The sequence below is a fragment of the Aristolochia californica genome, unplaced genomic scaffold (assembly GCF_029961685.1).
Source record: "Aristolochia californica isolate CCGP_79_NKW_82.1479 unplaced genomic scaffold, dmAriCali1.0.hap1 SCAF_9, whole genome shotgun sequence".
Lineage (NCBI taxonomy): Eukaryota > Viridiplantae > Streptophyta > Magnoliopsida > Piperales > Aristolochiaceae > Aristolochia > Aristolochia californica.
In genome coordinates, this window is record NW_027182290.1 from 34,088,556 (window position 1) to 34,107,019 (window position 18,464).

Genomic DNA, 18,464 nt, shown 5'->3' on the forward strand with positions numbered 1-18,464 from the left:
TGGCAAAGGGGACAAATCTTGCTTGGAACATGGACTCCACAGCGAATTAAATTATCTCTGTTGAGAATTTTTCAATACTGAGCACTCTGAAGGAAGAAATTGGCTTTAGGTGGTTCTTGAACTATGCTCTCACAATAACCATTTTATGGCTTTAATAGCCAACCTCCATTTCACAACAGCAATGGCCATCCTGCATAGGAAACAGCCATACTTAGGAGCAGCCAAGGAATAAAACTGAGAGGAAATAGAGAAGGTGGTCTAATAAAACATACTGAGAAGCTGAACAAGGCAGTGGTCAAGCATAGTATTTACAATTACAACCCTGAAACCATAAAATTGTGGCTGAATTTTCCCAGGAGAACTATTCACCTTAAATCACATCAAATAAGGTAACACTGTTCAGTGGCATAATAATTGCAACAAGTATTAAAACGATAGAAATTAGATGCTTATTTTCTCCACGGACGCAAAAATTCTTTTCACCTGTCACCTCCTTATTCGCTTGACCCGGCAGCTTTCGGCCAGTGTGGTCTGGGACTCTGTTTAACTAGTAATTACAATTTCCCATTTTAAATTACAAAGAACATTCCAGAACCCTAAACTAGGGTCTATAAGTCTTCTCCTCGTGCTCCTCCGTCCTTCGATAAGCAGCCCTAGCAGGAATAATCTCCAAGCTATCTACTGTTTCTGCCACTCTCGTAGATTTTTGAGAGATTTCTCGGATGGCGGATACGGAGACGTTTGCCTTCCAGGCGGAGATCAACCAGTTGCTCAGTCTGATCATCAACACCTTTTACAGCAACAAGGAGATCTTTCTTAGAGAAATCATCAGCAATGCATCCGATGTAAGGAGAATTAATTCCTCTAGTAAATTTCTTGATTTATACACTTTTCTTTTTCTTTTTCTTGTATTTAGTTTTCCGATTGGAGACTGTCGTCTGTGGGTTTAGAAACGAGAGAAGCTTGATGCTGATTTATGTTTTAATTTTTTTTTTTGTAGGCTCTGGACAAGATCAGGTTCGAGAGCTTGACGGACAAGAGCAAGCTCGATGCCCAGCCGGAGCTGTTCATCCACATTGTCCCTGACAAGGCCAACAACTCCCTCTCTATTATCGACAGTGGCATCGGCATGACCAAAGCAGGTCGGTATTTCAATTTTCATTAATTATAATGTTTATTTCCCCTTGCGAGTGGTTTTCTTCTACCATACGTTGGATTTAGTGCTGCTTGTGATGTTAGATTTCTAATGATCGCAACACTCTCCTTTAGTTTATGCTGGTAAAAGCTAATTTTGTTTTTTGGCGTGCTTTATCGATATGTTGCAAAATCAGATTTGGTGAACAACCTTGGCACTATTGCGCGATCCGGAACTAAGGAGTTCATGGAAGCTCTTGCCGCCGGTGCTGATGTCAGTATGATTGGGCAATTCGGTGTCGGTTTCTACTCTGCTTATCTTGTGGCTGATAAGGTTATTGTGACGAGCAAGCACAACGATGATGAGCAGTATGTGTGGGAGTCACAGGCTGGGGGTTCCTTCACTGTTACTCGGGATGTGTCAGGGGAGAATCTTGGGAGGGGAACTAAGATCACCCTCTTCCTTAAGGAGGACCAGGTATCCTATGTCTGCCAATTGGAATGGTCTTATTCCCATTGTAGCTTTTACTTTCATGATTCTATCCTATGTCTACCAATTGAATGTTTTCATTCACATTGTGGCTTTTTGATTTCATGCTTCTATCCTATGTCTGCCAATTGGAATGTTTTTATTCCCATTGTGGCTTTTAATTTCATGCTTCTATCCTATGTATGCCAATTGAATGTTTTAATCACAGTGCGGCTTTTGATTTCATGCATTTATTTGTTAGTTTGGGCTGGGAGGGCCAATATTTTGAATGATTAGCAGTTTAATTTTCATTGAATTTTAGAATTTTTATCATTAGGTGCCTCACTTCCCAAATGGTTGCGAAGAACTTTTTGGTTGCTTAATTTTAAAATTGCCCTTTTTCACTGGGAAAAAATCAATTTAAAAGTTGCTTTCAGCTCTCCCAGTTAGCTATGAAACCGTTTCCTCTCTCAAATCTTTAGATTGATGTAAGGATAGGCAATATGGGTCCTTAGCTGAAGGGTTTTGACTCAAATTTAATAAACTTTATTGTTTAATTATGGTAGTTTTTGAAACAGGATTAGGCTCACAATTGTGTGACAAGGTCTTCATTACTTGGGATGAATCTAGAAGTTTTATTTATGTTAGGATGTCTGCAAATAACTCATGTTGTCTAATAACCTTCTCAGTAACTTATTTCTCCATCACCTGGGATGAATGTTTTCTATTTATATTGTCTAATAATCATCTCAGTAACTAATTTCTCCTAGGGGTCCTAATCTAGTCCTTGGTTTTTGTTATAGTTGGAGTATCTTGAAGAGCGTCGTCTCAAGGACTTGATCAAGAAGCACTCTGAATTCATTAGCTACCCCATATCCTTGTGGATTGAGAAGACCACGGAAAAGGAGGTCTCAGATGATGAAGATGAGGAGGAGAAGAAGGATGAAGAGGGCAAGGTTGAGGATGTGGATGAAGAGAAGGAAGAGAAGAAAAAGAAGAAGATTAAGGAAGTCTCTCATGAGTGGTCTCTTGTTAACAAGCAGAAGCCTATCTGGATGAGGAAGCCTGAGGAGATCACGAAGGAGGAGTATGCAGCTTTTTACAAGAGTCTCACTAATGACTGGGAGGAGCATCTAGCAGTGAAACATTTCTCTGTGGAAGGCCAGCTTGAGTTCAAGGCTATTCTCTTTGTTCCAAAGAGAGCTCCATTTGACCTTTTTGACACTCGGAAGAAGCCCAACAGCATCAAGCTGTATGTCAGGCGTGTTTTTATCATGGATAATTGTGAGGAGATAATCCCAGAGTATCTCAGTTTTGTGAAGGGAATTGTTGATTCTGAGGACCTTCCTCTCAATATCTCTCGTGAGATGCTGCAGCAGAACAAAATCCTCAAGGTTATTAGGAAGAACTTGGTGAAGAAGTGCGTTGAACTATTTTTTGAGATTGCTGAGAACAAGGAAGACTACAACAAGTTCTACGAGGCTTTCTCAAAGAACCTTAAGTTGGGTATCCATGAAGATTCCCAGAACAAGGCTAAGTTCGCTGAACTGCTGAGATACCACTCCACAAAAAGTGGAGACGAGATGACTAGTTTGAAGGACTATGTGACGAGGATGAAGGAAGGCCAAAGCGACATCTACTACATCACTGGTGAGAGCAAGAAGGCAGTGGAGAACTCTCCCTTCCTTGAGAAATTGAAGAAGAAGGGATATGAGGTATTATACATGGTGGATGCTATCGATGAGTATGCAATTGGCCAGCTGAAAGAGTTTGAGGGAAAGAAACTGGTATCTGCTACCAAGGAAGGCCTCAAGCTTGATGAGAGTGAGGATGAGAAGAAGAAGAAAGAAACTCAAAAGGAGAAGTTTGAGGGGCTGTGCAAGGTTATAAAGGATGTGTTGGGTGACAAGGTGGAGAAGGTAGTGGTTTCGGACCGTGTTGTTGACTCTCCCTGCTGTTTGGTTACTGGAGAGTACGGTTGGACTGCTAATATGGAGAGGATTATGAAGGCTCAGGCTCTGAGGGACTCCAGCATGGCAGGCTACATGTCTTCGAAGAAGACTATGGAGATCAACCCAGAAAATGCAATCATGGAGGAATTGAGGAAGAGGGCTGAAGCGGACAATAATGACAAGTCGGTGAAGGACTTGGTCCTGTTGCTTTTTGAGACGGCCCTTCTTACTTCTGGCTTCAGCTTGGACGAACCTAACACCTTCGGCAACAGAATTCACAGGATGCTGAAGCTTGGATTGAACATCGATGAGGATACCGCAGTTGATGTGGATACCGACATGCCCGCACTGGTAGAAGCTGATGACGCCGAAGGCAGCAAAATGGAGGAGGTCGACTAATCGCATCAAAACCCCGGATGAAAAGTGCCTAGTAGTTTCTCTGTGTCTATGATTTTATACAATTTAGTGTTAATTTTGAGTTCTAAAAGATGTTAAACATGCTCGGACGGTTTTTATTAATTAGCGTTTTGTTTTCATCTATGAAAGATGCAGCCACTTTGTCTTATTGTTGTGGGAACACCGACATCCCCTCTTCTGAGATTTTATTGTGAGGTCTCGTAGTGCAAATTCAACGTTAGAAAAGAAACTGGTTAGAACAATCAGCAAAATAAGGGGCTCGAACATGATCGCAACAATTGCTGCATCGTTAAATAAATATTGGTTTATATGTAAACAATATTTGATATAATTACTAATTACAAATGATATACGATATTCTTCTTCTCATATTTATCTTCACATTTTTTCTTCTCCCTTCCATAACGGGTCAGAGACCATACTCTATTACCACCTTTTTCCTTCTCTTATGAAGAAATTTTAACATTAAATAATTAAATAGTAATTTTTAATTAAAGAGCCCGTATTAATGGTAATGTAATGATGCTATGCAGTTGTTTTATAAAATATTTAATTACCCCATCAATTGTCACTATTTAATCTTTTGTACTTCAAAAGATGCCAACGACAAATATAATTGACATTATGTAACAAAAAATCTTTGAAGTTCCTCTTCTCATTCTCTCTTTTTTCTCTCTGAAAAATAGGGTTTACTACAAAATTTCCAGCTGCTCGTAAGGGTTTAAGAAGAGTAATTAAAAGAAGAAAAATAAATAAATTTCGAAGCACCAACATATACACGAGCAGTGTGAAAATTTCAAAAATCGCCGAAATTAGCAAAACTCTAATACTGCAGATATCGACAGTTTACCATTAACTTCAATAATGTTAAGGTTTCATGTATTTCTGCTTAATATTTAATGGTGTATTTACAGATGTCTATGCATTCACATGAACGCAAGGATTTAAATCTATACTTTATAAAACGGTGAAACTTCTACGTAAAAGACAAGAGTTAAAAGTTCTTCAAATTTTAATGAAACGGAACCTAGTCTTCACTTTAAAGAATACAAGTCTGCAGAAGCCATCATTCTGATATCCCCTCCATCAAATTCACCAGATTCTTCACTTTCAATAACCCCATTTGATCCTTCAACAAATGCTACAGAAATGAAGCTATGCACAACCATCTACGGTGGCCTCAGAGTACATCTGTTTCGTCTTTTGATGAGTTATTATATATCAACAGTACAATCCACACCTTGGCTTCCAAGTACCTGAACTACTTGATCTTTGGTTTAATCACGAGACATCAGCCATATAGCCCAAACCTTACTGCAATAAAGGTAGTCTTGGTGCAGGTGGATCAATAACGATTGTACAGTGCAAAACGGTTTCCAAATGGTTGGCAGTAAAAAGTGGGACTAGGGAGATGGGAGCGTGAGTCTCTGGCTTGATCAAACATTTCCCTCTTTTTTCTATGAGATCGCAAGGCAGTTACACAGTTTAACAGCAGAGAACCACACAAAGGTAAGGAATGCGATATTTTCCTAGCCAAAACAAGATATTGAAAAACCAGGCCTGTAGGCATGGTTTTGAAAGAAAGATGGAAACAGAACCATCAAATGCTACATACAGCTACATTAGATTTACACTTAACTAGTCGTGAGTTGATTTGTAGGCGTCTCTGATCCTCTGCTTTTACCGTCTGCTCTAGAGTTCAAGATGGCTCCCACCTCAGTTCCGGATGGAGAGTGTGATTTGCTGCTTGTACCACCATCACCTGAGGGCAAGGCACCGATGCTATGGGGAACGGAACCGGAACCAGCACCATCCTGATGCTGGGGAACATTAAGTGCATTGCAGTGCGGACAGTAGTAAGTTATGTAAGGAAAATCTTCTTTTCTGGCAAGTCCTGTGAAAAGAGAGTAAACAATGGACTTGAGAAAAGCTTCTCTAGGAGGTACATCAAATGATATCAAATATGACAAATGGTATGCTTAATAAATTTCTGCAAGTCAATGCTTCAAATGCTGCTTCAGTTGAAAAAGAACATTAACAGTTGGCATCATCCCAACATGGCCATTGAGTCAAATGTCCAATCCATATGACTGTACATTTGCCTTGTGGAATAATTGTACAACCCTCGGATGTAACTAAAATCGCAAATCTTTAGATTTCTTTTTTATAAAGCAAACCATATATTCTTAAGAGGTTCACGGTTAGATTTGTCTGACTCACCATTATGCATATGGCAGTTACCACATATGAGTGCAAAGCTCTGAGTTGGGTCCTCACCCACCAACAAGGCTGCCAGACGAGCAAGCCATCCCTCATTACTGTTAGTAGGTTGTTGATAATGTCCAACTACAACAGGTTGATTCTTTCCTTGAACTTCATTCTCTTCAAAGCTAGCAGTTTGGGCATTCTCCTCAGCGGAGTGTGGTGTTGCAATACTCCCAGCACTGCTGCTTTGGGAATGCCTGTGTCTTCTATTACGAAGTCCACTGGACTGGACAAGCTGAATATCGTTGCTTTTTCCAGAGGGTCTGCTAGTATTTCCTTCATCTCCTACATATACTTTAAGTCCAGCGTCTTCCCCCAACTTATGTGCCAGGACACTTGCTGCAGCTGCCTTTGCAAGAGGGTCGAGGTCATACATCTGTATAGGAGTCAAAATCACACAATACAAAGTAAAAGGTTCAATTGTTCGAATTACTTGGATAATAATTAAAGTTTTAATCAAACCCATAAGACAACTAATTGCTTTATCAAGTTTAAAATGCTTAATCTGTAGCCTATTTGCCAGTGTAAGAAAGCATGTTAGACTTAAACATAACAACAATGCCACCTAATCATTTTTCTTACGTGAATAAGCTGTTGGGTTGAGTAGTAGCCTGTCCTCTCTTTCAGTTCATCTAGCTTTGCTTTCCTCTCTGCACGCAACCTCTCAAGAGTCATCCGGTCCTTCCTTTCACCTACGCATGCACAATTGATGATTTGATCAAATGCCCAACAGGCATACTTCCCAAATAAAAAATCATCATCCATCAAAGCAGCCAAGTAGCAACAACCAGATACAACACTTGTTTTTTTTTAAGAAATGTTGGTTGACTTTATTTCTTGAAATAATATATATAGAGGGAAGAATCAACCTCAAATTGAAATTGGAAAGGAGTTTCCAACCACAACGGAGTGGCGAGAAACTCCCTCCTTAGCTAATTTATCAGACATGCTATTGGCAGATCTTAGTGTGCTGCCACATCAAGTGATTTATGTAGGCTTTTAATTTCTTCAAATACATAAAGAATCTCCATGAGGGAGGTAATGATTCTTTCATCCACATCGTTGAAAGCATATTGAGTTATTGCCATGTTGGAGCAAAGCCATTCTAACAGAAACATTTAAAGAAAAAAGTAAAATCTAAAAATTAGAATAATCATATTCAATATTGGAATTTAAAACATAAGCACATTAAGACTGATTGAGTGATAGATCCTGCATGGATTTGAGTCAACCCATCACCCGCATACAAACAAATGAACAGCTGTAATGGAGACGAGCAACAAAGAAATCACTGCCGTTTAAAAATATCTGCAGATTACAAAGGGCTTATATTAGGCTTAAATTAAAATGGACCATCAGAAACAAGATCAAACAAGCCTCGGTCAGTTCCTTAATTACGGGACGTTTTGAACCAGACAATTGCATATACTCCATATAACGGAGTGACTTTCTTCCAATACTTAGAACCAACACAAACAGAATGAATGAGATTATTACCTGATTGCACAGTTTAAGAAATTCCACTTCCCAGCTTGGATTTCACTTATGCAGCATTCTAGAATTTAGGTTAATATAAATGTGGCAGACAACATGTGAAACACACACACACACACACACACACACACAAAAGAACGAATAGCTTCCAGATAAAAATACATACTGCTTCACATCAACTTTTTTAACAAAATTAAAACATTGAAAGAACACAGGGCATAATGGGCTTCATTAACAAAGTTACAGCTCTTAACATCTTATCAATTAGTTACACAATGGAAGCCACTATTCTTGGATGACTGGTGAAGACTCAATGTATCCTCTGTACCTAGTTCCACATTCCCTGATCCGCCCACTGGTGACAGACCTCTCGCAAATGATGCAGCACATAGTCAGCATCTTATTCTGGACAACTTTGTCTCCCTCCTCAACATATACTAACAAATTCATCTGATATAAATTACTGAGCAACTGAGAATAGATTGGCATGGGTCAGGACTATTACTAGCTTCCCCAGGCAACATAGCTGAATGGATGCACAAAGGCATCAAATCCCCAGGAAGCAGTCTCAGTTAGAGCACAGAAGTTGGTCCAAGAACTCCAGTTTGGGCAGAAAGTGAACTTAAATATGATAAGATAGGAAGAAAAGACAATTTCAACTCTAAAACTGCATGGTAGCAAACGTGACAATTTAACAAGTCCCTTTGTAATTTCTCGACTAATGAGCTAACTTTGATTTTCATATCTCTTTCCACAATAACAAGAAAGATTCCTGCAATAATCATGTATTCTCTGGAGGACTTGTGACTAATGCAGAAGCACAATCAGCTTAAAAGCCATGTTATCGAGGTTTCTATTTTGAACAAACCGATCTATAAAACCAGAACAAGCAAAGTACAATAAAATCAAGACCATCCAAATGCAGCTATGCAATTATCCATCATAATCTTTCCCATTTCTAGTTATACCACGAACTACACCATTCGCTTTTTTCTTGAATGTTATTCCCTTTTTCAATCTGTTAAATCTGTTCTCGTCCCAAAACAACAGCCAATAGCAGTTTACCATCAAAGTAATGATTTTCTCTATACAATAGAACTCTGTCCAGTGGCGATTACAATTCAAACTCAAAATAGGGGTGTTCCACACTGAACTTACGCATCCTGGTGAAGCGAGAGAGCATCGAGTAAATGACAAAGGAAAGACCAGGCAAGACAAACATAGGCAACACGTGCAGTGCTCTCATCTTCCAATTCAAGCCCAATGTTCTGGTAGTTAATACTGCATAAATCACAGCAACAACCTGGGGAAAATCCAAAAGCTGTATGAGCTAAAAAACAAAGTTCCATCTGCAAATCTGTTAGTACTTAGTGGACCATAAATTTTCCACTTGAAAAGGTATCACGTATAAACATTAATCCCTTAGACTTGCCACTAAAACAACAATACAAACATAACAGGCTTATGATGAGAGTTAGAAATTGAATGCAATACGTCAATAGTTCTGTGTGAAAATACACGTCATCTCAGATAGCTTAGCACATAAACGTGAAAAAAACCCTCTAAGAAGCACACAATCATAGGACGATCACGATTGTAATAATATCTAATTCCTACTAATTAGAAGTGTGGTGAGCTAATCTTACGAAGATCCTCCCGGCACTTAGATTTCCAAATTCCAGTGTCACAAACAATAGAAATGAGCATGCAGGGAAAAAAATATGAAAGATCAAACAGCAGAAAATGTTGTAATGCATCACATATCTGTTTTTGACATCGCAATGTTCCTTCTTCTTTTTTAAGATAACGCATTTCCTTTTCTAATTAAACAAAATCGTACAAAGGAGGCATTCGACTTTACTAATCAAGTTCCTCAAGAAAGCACAGCATAAACAGATACACAGAGAATCAAAGCTTTAATAACTCACCTCAAGAACCACGGAGAGAGAAATGATATTTCTGGCGGTGGTCCGCCAGCGCCTTGTTCTCTTTTGTAATCTTGCATGAACAGAAGCTTCTTCCTTAGAGATATGCTGCAGCTTCTTCTCAAAATCGTCAGTCTTTCTAAATAGTCCATTCCAAATTCTGGAAAATATACCAGGCCGTCGCTTCACAGTGGTTTCAATCGTTTTGAGCAACTCAACAGGTGCCTTGGAAGCTTCACCCGTAGGTAGGTCTTGTTTTGGGTCATCGACCTCATCCGCCATCGTCTTAATTGCTGGGAATGAAAAAGGTAGAAAACACCCAGTTAACAGGAGTCCCAAACTCTAATGACCAATTACAAAAAGAAGGAATCATGTCAATTTTATGATCATTTCCGCAGAGTGAGAGATAACCAGATCTAGGAGAAATAAAAGTAAAAAACCTGAAAAGACAAAGGCTCACCGTAAACAAAACCGAAACCTAGAGAAAAAGAAGCAAGAATCTCAGTGAGAATCCTTTTTGCGTGGAGAAGAATTAATGAAGATGTTCAGAAAGAGAAATCAAATTCTGGCCTCCTGTTCGATCTCCTCCTCTGCACGAAATTAAATGCCGGGACGCCTTTCTGTGTTTTTCTCTGATACGAATAGTAAAAAATACACCGTTTACAGGCCGCGGTCGTGGAAAGGCGTCAGGGGCCAACGCTCGGAATCCGAATGAGATACTCGGTACTGGTCGGACCCACCTTAGTGACGGTTCGGACAGTGCTGGAGATACGATGTTTCTAGAAACATGTCTCCGTGTACACAGCAGCGAACCCCGATCCCTAACTCGCTTCGTGTCAGTGCCGACCGTCCTGATCTGACAAATATAACCTAATCGTCCAGGAGACAGGAACTCGGGAAACGGTTCGCGTTCTCGACCCGGCTGGTCCTTCCATCGTGAGCAAGAATACGACTCCCAATTCCGGATCACTCCGGCAGAAAGCTGGATTGATTTCGGTTTTTTTTCCTAATAATAGTGAATTAAACTCCACACGAATCAACATTAATTCTCTGATCGACTCAATTATCCAAGCTTCAATGTGATTACTACTTGATCAATGCAGATTTGATACACAAGTGTAAGCAGGATTTATTACCAGCAGTTGGCAGCCAGTAATTAATTACGGTCATGGTATCCGCGTCTGTGGCCGTCGTAAATGAGCGCGTGCCGGACGTCGGGGAGACGCAACAAATGGAATTCGAGGAAGCTTTTATTACTATCTGCACTTCAATTACGGGAGTAATTACGTGCACGGAGGTTATTTCTATTCCATTTCACTTTCTTTTCTTCTCTTCTAATTGCTTCTTCTGGGTACTTAAATCGTCTGGTTCACGAACTGCAAAAAGTTGTGTTCCCGTAATTTGGATTATCTGCGCCCTTTTTGGCTGTAAAGTAATCACGTCCCACGAATCGGATTAAATGATGTTTCTGGTTGCTGCTGCCACCCAGCAACTGACTCTTTATCAGAATTGGACTATTGGGAAGCATTCTTTATTATTACTTCAATTCTAACTCGGCATTATGTTGGTGGCAAATGCAGTGAGCATTCGTCAGTTTTGCAATTAGAGTTGTGATGGATTTGTGTTGAAGCAGGTTGGGCTTCTGGCTTCTGGCTTCTGGCTTCATCCCAACTGTTGTCATGAGCCTGATTCTACTATTTTTTGTATGTGATTGTTTTAGATCAATGCATGACTGAACTTGATGGTTAAGTGGATAGAACGTAATTTATGTGCATAGAAAAAGCTCTCGCTTAATTACTTTGGGGAAATTCAACAGGGTACTAGTCTTCATGGGAAAGGAAAGAAGTTATCCAACTTTGGTAAAATCTCTCCTTTGTCTTTCCTAATTATTTTAATGTCTAGTAAGCACTGTAATCAAAATTTCTATTCCAGTAGAGAAATGATTAGTTTGAATATTGTAGTCATTTTCTATTTTGGAATCCCTCTGCATAATTCCATAATAAAAACATTTTTTTGAATGGCAAAGAAAATCTTTTTCTACTACTAAGGTGTATTTTTCCTTTTATTTCAAATTTTATTGCTGAAAAAACCATTCTATCAAGCTTCAAGTAATGGGATCATTCAAAGAAAAACACATACTTGGCTTTTAAGCATGGCTTGGTGTTGGAATGAACGGTATGTACAAGACTTGTGCTTAATGTTGACAAGGGAAACGGAGGAAGAAGTTCACTCAAGCTTTTCAAGCTCTTGTTCTGCTTAGACGGTCAGTGATCCTAGCTGCATCATCTAATCTATTTGCTCTTTGATATATCCCAGCTGCCACAAGGTACAAATCTTTCTTGCTAATGTTGGGATCTTCTTCTAACCTCTCAAACAATGAATCCATCAATTTAAAGTTTCGTTGTGCACCCAATACGCTGAGCATTTGGAAGTGAACTCGATCGGTGAAAACACAACCTTCCTGCTGCATCTCCGAGTAAACTGCCTCAGCTTTGTCAAATTGCTGGAGCTTCCCATAAGCGTTCACCACCAATGCAATTGTTTCGGAATCCGGGAAGTACCCGGCATATCTCATCTTTTCGAAAACTTCCACCACATTCCCATGCTTTTTATTTCTTGAGAAGAGTTCGATCATGCATGTGAAGACAGATATGTCCTTCATCTCTCCCGCATCGACTGCCTGGCGGAAGACCCAGGTTGCCTCCTCGATACGGCCTGCCCTGGCAAGAACTGTCACCGCAGCAGTCCTTGGGAGAGTGCCGTCTGGGCGTTTGAGTTCACTGAGCAGACGCTTCGCATGCCCAACGAGACCTGCCCGCTCGTAGGCAACAATCATTGTCTGGTACAATACATGGTCGATTTCCACGCCAGAGCTCCTCAACTTTTGAAACAATATAGCAGCTCGGTCCAATTTCCCTGCCTTGCACCATATGGATATTATAGTTGAGTAGGTTATTGTATCAGGGTTGACCCCGTTCTTCTGCATCTCTTGTACCAGATTAGTGGCCTTCTCGTGCTCGAGTGATTTCCCATAAATCTTGATCATGGTATTGTATGTGACGACATTTTGGGGAACGTCCTTCCTCTGCATGAGGCGGAAGAGGTGGATTGCCTCGCCAAAGAGCTCGGCCTCACCGTATACCCGTAACATAGTGTTATAGGAGACCACATTCGGGTCGATTCCCATCTTCCTCATGCCCCAGAAGAGCCTGTCGGCCTCTTTGACCATGTCAAGCTGGCCATACACATCGATCATAATATTACAGGTGGTGAGATCAAGAGGGCAGCGAGGATCTGCCGTCATCTCCGAGAACAGAGACAAGGCCTCGACAAAGCGGCGACCCTCAACAAGCGCACCAAGGAGGGTGGAGTAGCTGACGGTATCCGGAGTCGTGGATGGACCCGACAGGCGCATTTCGTCGAGCAACTGACGGGCTTCTCGAAAAAAACCAGCTTTCGCATAGACGTTGATCATAGAATTGTAAGCCACAATGTCAGGCGTTATTCCCGCTCCCTTAAGTCGAGAGAAGATCGAAATTGCCTTGGAATAGTCCTGAAGTTTCCGAGCCAAATCAATCAAGTTGCTGTAAAGAACAAGATCACCGGAGATTCTGTCCTGCTCCATCTGCTGCAGCCAGGACAGCGCCGAATCAAAGAATCCGGCCTTAGAGAAGTAAGAGATAAGGGTGGAGTAGGTAAAGCGATCCGGTGTGAGGCACCGGGTGGCGCGCATCTCGTCCACCAGGCCAGCTGCCAGCTGCCACTGTCCGGCGCGGAGGACATTCCGGAGGACGACATTGTAGGCGAAGATGGAGGGAGAGTAACGAGCTTCATCCATCATCCAGTCAAGGAGAGCGAGGGAGCGCTGCCAGTCAGGCTCGCGGGAGAGGATGGAAACCATGAAGCGGAGGGATAGCTGACGATTCTTGTAGGGGGACATCACGGAACGGAGCTGGTCCGCGTCGGCGGTTTCACACAGACTGGATAGAAGCTGCTCCATATCGACGCAGTGGTCCAAATACTGTTGGTGGCCAGGGCGGTGGCGCAGCGGTTTTGTTACAGCCGCCGCGGTGTTCGGATTTATCCATACGTCTTTCTTCCTCCACGCCGAGGGGAATGCTGAAGCTGCAACGATATGGGGTTTGGTGTTCCTGGGCAGTGTCTGTAAGGGGAATGCACAGGCGGCAGGGGCAGCCCCTTCGAGCACTCTCAGCGTTTGCATTTCAGCTATCAACGCCCGCTCAGCAACCTCGTTGAGGACCTAACAAACATTTCAGTGGTCCAAATACAGAACGAAAATTTTCATCAAAATATCAAAGAATCGTCATTTCAAAATGAAAATCGAATAATCACAATTTATGCAAGCACCTTTTTTTGCCATTTAGGTAGGCCGCTTATTTGGTTTAAATGCAAATTTCCAAGTGAAGCAGAATAAAAAACATCGGTTTCCTTTCTCAATTTATTGGTGTAATGGGTGACGAGGAAGATAAGCAGGAGGCCGGTTTTCTTCTGGAAAGGTCTTTCCTCTTTGATTTTCTTCTGCTAAATTTAGCCATCCACTTCTTTAAAACCTGGGCTCCGAGATATGTTGATGATAGCAGACCAGTTAAATATCTCAGTGAAATGGTTTCCGTCTTGGCATGAAAGAGTTCCTGAAGCCAGTGCAAGTTCTGTTCATAATAGTTAATGTAGCTGGTCTCAGAGTGATTCAGACTTAGAAGACATGGATGAAGGGTTACCCATCAAGAAATGTTTTTCTTCTCACTGGACCATTTGGGGTACATTATCTGTACATTATCTGTACCATTAATAAATGATAAACGGAAAATCGGGTAAATGGTTAAAATTGACAATTCAATCAAATGATGGACCATGTCTGATCGAGCTTAGTTCAACCGTTTGATTCAATCAATGTTTTAAAACATGGGTTTTTTTGTAGTCTTATATCCTTGTGGGTTAGGTCTGGTCTAGTAACATTACTAAAACAATATTTGCCTGAATTATCCAAGCTATGTGCTTCATAAGTCCTCAAGTAACTCGTATGTATAATATTGAAGCATACTTGAAGCTCGTATACTCAGTTTTCTGGTTATGTGGATTGACCTGCAATGCAAGACCAGCGTTCTGTGGGACCCAACTCCGAAAGCTGGTTGGTCCTTTTCTTGAATCACGTCGGAGCCCCCAAAGCGCTGATGAACGGCCGCTGATTGTAAATTTGGTAGTTGGCCACTGCCCTGGTTTTTCACGCAACCAAGACGCCTTTTTTTTTTGTTTTTTTCCCCCGGTTGGCTTTTTTCTGATAGTTAGAAGAAATATGGAGGGCTTGCTCTGCAATGCTCACACGATTCTCTGTTGTTCTGGATCCAAGATTACAGCGAATATTGGACACCCTCTTGCATCACCTCTTCTCCCTGTTTCTAGGCCTTTTCGCTCGAGAAATCCCTTGAAGTTGCCTCAACGGCTTTGCCGTTCTCCTGTGACTGTAATGCAAGCATTTGATTTTCAAGCAGGCAAAGGGTAACGGCTTGGTCTTTCCCCCTTTTTTGTTTCCGTTTAGTGATGGTAATGGGAATCACTTTGTCGGCTGTGAGAACAAATTAGCGTCAATGTCATTAGTGCTCTTTTTTAGCATGAATTTTCTATGAAAATTGTGATATTAAATCACCGATCTCGTCTTTCCAGTATGTTTTGTCTACCTAATGGGTTTTCCCAACGATTGATCAAATTCTGACTAATAGTACCTCCGTTGTGGGTTTTTAATACCCGCATGTGGTGTCCAAACTTTTTATTTCGGAATGCAACGGGTGTGATTCTTAACCATCGATTGTTTTGTGCTCTCAATCTCTTCCCAAATATTTGGGAAAACGCTTTTTATTTTTTTTGATTGTCGATACTTGGATGTTACTTCACTGTTCTGATCAGATTTTGGCTAACGATACTTTTTATTCACATAAAGACTTCTGAACAATGTTTTAAATTTGACAATGCAGTTTTTTAACTAGTCTATGACATTACTTCGGATTCTTACAATCATACTTCTGTGGCTTTAGCGGTTTTCTGGGACGCCTCAACAGAGCAGTGGTGTACCATTTGCTCTGCCTATTTATGTTACCTGTTTAATAGTTACCTGACGTTTCTTCACTGAAAATTGACTGCCTGTTTTTAAATTTTAAGGATGAGTGGATTTCATGATGTTGAGCTTCAAGTACGAGACTATGAACTTGATCAATATGGTGTAGTCAACAATGCTGTCTATGCTAGTTACTGCCAGCATGGTGAGGTTCCTTTATGATCAATATTGTGACCGTTATTCAGCTTAAATGATATTCTGTGGCTGTAATGTTTATTAGTTTCTTATGTTCTATGGATCATACACGTAGTTTGGTTGCTCAAGGATGTTGTAATTGCATATAGTAGCCTACTGTTAATAGAGAAGAAAGGACTCTTGGAAGAAATTGCCATTTGTTTGTCAGAAACAAATGTACTGATTTTTTCATTCATTTTACCAATAAAGAAAACTGGCTAGAAGATAAAAGGTAGTAGGGCAAGAGTGGCACTAGTTTACACCCCCTCCCTTCCGCGCGGAAAAAAAAAAAAAATGAGGGAGGAGATGGACCGAAAAGTGTCTGCAGGGAACAGAGTACATCAATGCCTTGCCCTCAAACTCAAGACCTTACAATAAATTTGCAATTGACAACATGCAATCCACTTTTATTTTGTCTGAAAAGAAACTGCTACTTTGTGTAGCCAAGCCCTCTGTGCATAGTATGCAGGCCTTATCTCTTTCTTTTGTTTGGATTTCTGTTGTGTTTGTCTGTAACAAATTTTTAAAGGACTTTCTTTATAGCAGCTAAGTTACCCTCTTCAGCTTTTACTTCTATCCAGCTTAAGTGGATTGGCCATAGGCTCTTGGAGGTGTTTACCTCCTACCTTTCACTCCACCCCGCCCCCCAGCCCTTGATCTCTCCTTTCCCTAAACTTTCACTACCTTGCACTATCACCGTTTCAACAATTCTTCACTATTTCTGGATACATTCCTAAACCCCCAGCCCTTCTCTAGTCCTTGATTTATAAAGCCTATCTGAGCTATTTGGATACATTCCAAACAATGACAAATATGGTCAAGATGGAAAATGATGACAATGATGATGATCAACTGGTTTGATATGCTTGGGTACTCACCTAGTCTCTTTCAATGTCTAAAATATTTTTGTAATTTTCCTTCAAAAATTATTCTTGGAACGTCTGATGTTTATTTGTTTGTTTGTTTGTACCTGTCCAAGTAGCCTTATCATATTCATTATGGTTATGTACTTTGTTTTCTTATTTTTTTTGTATGAATTTGCTATATCATTTTATGACTTACTCATTTCTTGCATAATATTGAACAGGTCGTCATGAACTTCTTGAAAGGATTGGCATCAGTGCTGATGCAGTGGCTCGCACGGGAGATGCACTTGCGCTATCAGAGCTATCTCTTAAATTTCTAGGCCCTTTAAGAGTAAACCTTCTTCCATAAGTTAAGCATCAAACTCATGTTCTATAGGTAATTATAACCCGATTACTTCTGTGGTGTTTTGCACAGCCAGAGTGGTGATAGGTTTGTCGTGAAGGTGAGAATCTCTGGTTCCTCTGCCGCCCGCATGTTCTTTGAACATTTCATATTTAGATTACCAAACCAGGAGGTAATAGTCTTTAGATATATATATTCATGCTCCATTTCCGTTTTTCATTGACGGCCTTACCAAAGTATTCTGTCACTTTTTCTTCCAGCCCATCTTGGAAGCAAAGGCTACAGCAGTGTGGTTAGATAAAAGTTACAGGCCTGTACGCCTTCCTGCAGAAATGAAATCAAAGTTGGTACAGTTTCTTCGCTACGAGTCCAACTGATTTCGGTTTTTCTACGAAAATGAAAATAATGTAAGTCATTCACCTTCTCCATGTTGAAAATATGATACTTATTTTATATGCTATAAGGTGGCAAAAAGGTACTGAAACTCACAATAGTTCTTTTTCTCAACTGCAGAGCAGCAGAAAGTTTCATGAATTGTTGTCGATGGTGCAAGGGACTGTTCCTTTAACTCTAGCATTGGCTGGGTTAATGGTTGGCTTCTATGTATGAGTGTGACCGTTTATAATGCTTCCCAACAATTTCTACCTTTAAATGAGGAAACTTTCACATAAAAAGCATTATTCTTTTTGTTATATTCATTCTTATTAATGTCATTGTAGTCATTACCATTGGGCACAGTTTAAAGATAGCTTTATGAAGTAGCAAAACCTCTTCTTTAACTCAATTACGTAGATAATGTCAACAACAATCACAGCTTAATGACACAGTTTTCTACAACATTCATAGTTTAATTTATATGTTTAGACACTAATTTTTAGGTTATGGGCGCATACACGATTATCCGATCCATAAATTTAAGATTTAAAGCCAACTACTTTCATAAAGACTGAAAAAGTTTTGAAACACTGAAATTAATAAGATAAATTTAATAGAGAAAGTCAAGAATTCTATCAAACAATTTTATGTCGAAATTTTTAAAATAAAAGTCATGCTTGTGCACAAGAGGTACGCAGCAAAATATGAGAGTATTTTGAAAAGAAGAAAATGATTTTAGTCTTCCTGAGAGAAGTAAGAGTCTTCTCGAAAGAAAATGAGGAAATATTCTACATTCGATTCGGTTTATGCAATCATAAAAGGTCCTAAAGAATTCGTGGGCCTGCTTAGTATTGTGCACGTCTAAGAAGGTAGAAAAGTCCATTGTATCTTGGGAAGTGATGGTCAGTAGGGGTGGCTTC

At 40.3% G+C, this 18,464-nt stretch overlaps 4 protein-coding genes across 5 annotated transcripts; 2 read left to right on the top strand and 2 right to left on the bottom strand.

The window, feature by feature from the left end:
- The first annotated feature begins 606 nt into the window (after positions 1–606).
- LOC137942198 (heat shock cognate protein 80) lies at positions 607–4,091 on the top strand. Its single transcript, XM_068787895.1, has 4 exons — positions 607–845; positions 1,001–1,142; positions 1,332–1,612; positions 2,407–4,091. The coding sequence occupies exons 1-4, from the start codon at positions 723–725 to the stop codon at positions 3,952–3,954; spliced, it is 2,094 nt and encodes a 697-aa protein (XP_068643996.1). The 5' UTR covers positions 607–722; the 3' UTR covers positions 3,955–4,091.
- A 1,312-nt stretch (positions 4,092–5,403) lies between these two features.
- LOC137941248 (uncharacterized protein At2g24330-like) lies at positions 5,404–10,386 on the bottom strand. Its single transcript, XM_068786573.1, has 6 exons — positions 10,117–10,386; positions 9,660–9,949; positions 8,890–9,034; positions 6,820–6,929; positions 6,193–6,613; positions 5,404–5,866 (listed from the first exon to the last, which is right to left on the bottom strand). Exons 2-6 carry the CDS (start codon positions 9,936–9,938, stop codon positions 5,607–5,609), a joined length of 1,215 nt encoding a protein of 404 aa, XP_068642674.1. The 5' UTR covers positions 9,939–9,949; positions 10,117–10,386; the 3' UTR covers positions 5,404–5,606.
- A 1,294-nt stretch (positions 10,387–11,680) lies between these two features.
- Positions 11,681–13,920, bottom strand: LOC137941726 (pentatricopeptide repeat-containing protein At5g39980, chloroplastic). Its single transcript, XM_068787265.1, has one exon. It carries the CDS (start codon positions 13,876–13,878, stop codon positions 11,896–11,898), a length of 1,983 nt encoding a protein of 660 aa, XP_068643366.1. The 5' UTR covers positions 13,879–13,920; the 3' UTR covers positions 11,681–11,895.
- A 968-nt stretch (positions 13,921–14,888) lies between these two features.
- Positions 14,889–17,897, top strand: LOC137942026 (acyl-acyl carrier protein thioesterase ATL3, chloroplastic-like). Of its 2 annotated transcripts, XM_068787697.1 has the most exons (6): positions 14,889–15,173; positions 15,831–15,931; positions 17,048–17,157; positions 17,246–17,341; positions 17,430–17,576; positions 17,683–17,897. In XM_068787697.1, the coding sequence occupies exons 1-5, from the start codon at positions 14,971–14,973 to the stop codon at positions 17,544–17,546; spliced, it is 627 nt and encodes a 208-aa protein (XP_068643798.1). In that variant the 5' UTR covers positions 14,889–14,970; the 3' UTR covers positions 17,547–17,576; positions 17,683–17,897. The 2 variants fall into 2 exon arrangements, with proteins under 2 accessions (XP_068643798.1, XP_068643799.1); XM_068787698.1 differs by lacking the exons at positions 17,430–17,576; positions 17,683–17,897 and having other exon boundaries at positions 17,242–17,335.
- The last annotated feature ends 567 nt before the right edge of the window (positions 17,898–18,464 follow it).

What these genes read in the sequence shown, in the direction of transcription:
- LOC137942026 (XM_068787697.1), top strand. Translation starts at nt 14,971, where the DNA reads ATGGAGGGCTTGCTCTGCAATGCTCACACGATTCTCTGTTGTTCTGGA. An exon ending in AATTTCTAGGCCCTTTAAGA is followed by an intron (nt 17,158 to 17,245) that starts GTAAACCTTCTT and finishes TTGCACAGCCAG; the next exon opens with AGTGGTGATAGGTTTGTCGT. An exon ending in TTAGATTACCAAACCAGGAG is followed by an intron (nt 17,342 to 17,429) that starts GTAATAGTCTTT and finishes TTTTTCTTCCAG; the next exon opens with CCCATCTTGGAAGCAAAGGC.
- LOC137942198 (XM_068787895.1), top strand. Translation starts at nt 723, where the DNA reads ATGGCGGATACGGAGACGTTTGCCTTCCAGGCGGAGATCAACCAGTTG. An exon ending in TCATCAGCAATGCATCCGAT is followed by an intron (nt 846 to 1,000) that starts GTAAGGAGAATT and finishes TTTTTTTTGTAG; the next exon opens with GCTCTGGACAAGATCAGGTT. An exon ending in TCTTCCTTAAGGAGGACCAG is followed by an intron (nt 1,613 to 2,406) that starts GTATCCTATGTC and finishes TTTTTGTTATAG; the next exon opens with TTGGAGTATCTTGAAGAGCG.
- LOC137941726 (XM_068787265.1), bottom strand. Translation starts at nt 13,878, where the DNA reads ATGCAAACGCTGAGAGTGCTCGAAGGGGCTGCCCCTGCCGCCTGTGCA.
- LOC137941248 (XM_068786573.1), bottom strand. Translation starts at nt 9,938, where the DNA reads ATGGCGGATGAGGTCGATGACCCAAAACAAGACCTACCTACGGGTGAA. An exon ending in CTCTCTCCGTGGTTCTTGAG is followed by an intron (nt 9,035 to 9,659) that starts GTGAGTTATTAA and finishes GATTTTCCCCAG; the next exon opens with GTTGTTGCTGTGATTTATGC. An exon ending in TAACTGCCATATGCATAATG is followed by an intron (nt 5,867 to 6,192) that starts GTGAGTCAGACA and finishes CTCTTTTCACAG; the next exon opens with GACTTGCCAGAAAAGAAGAT.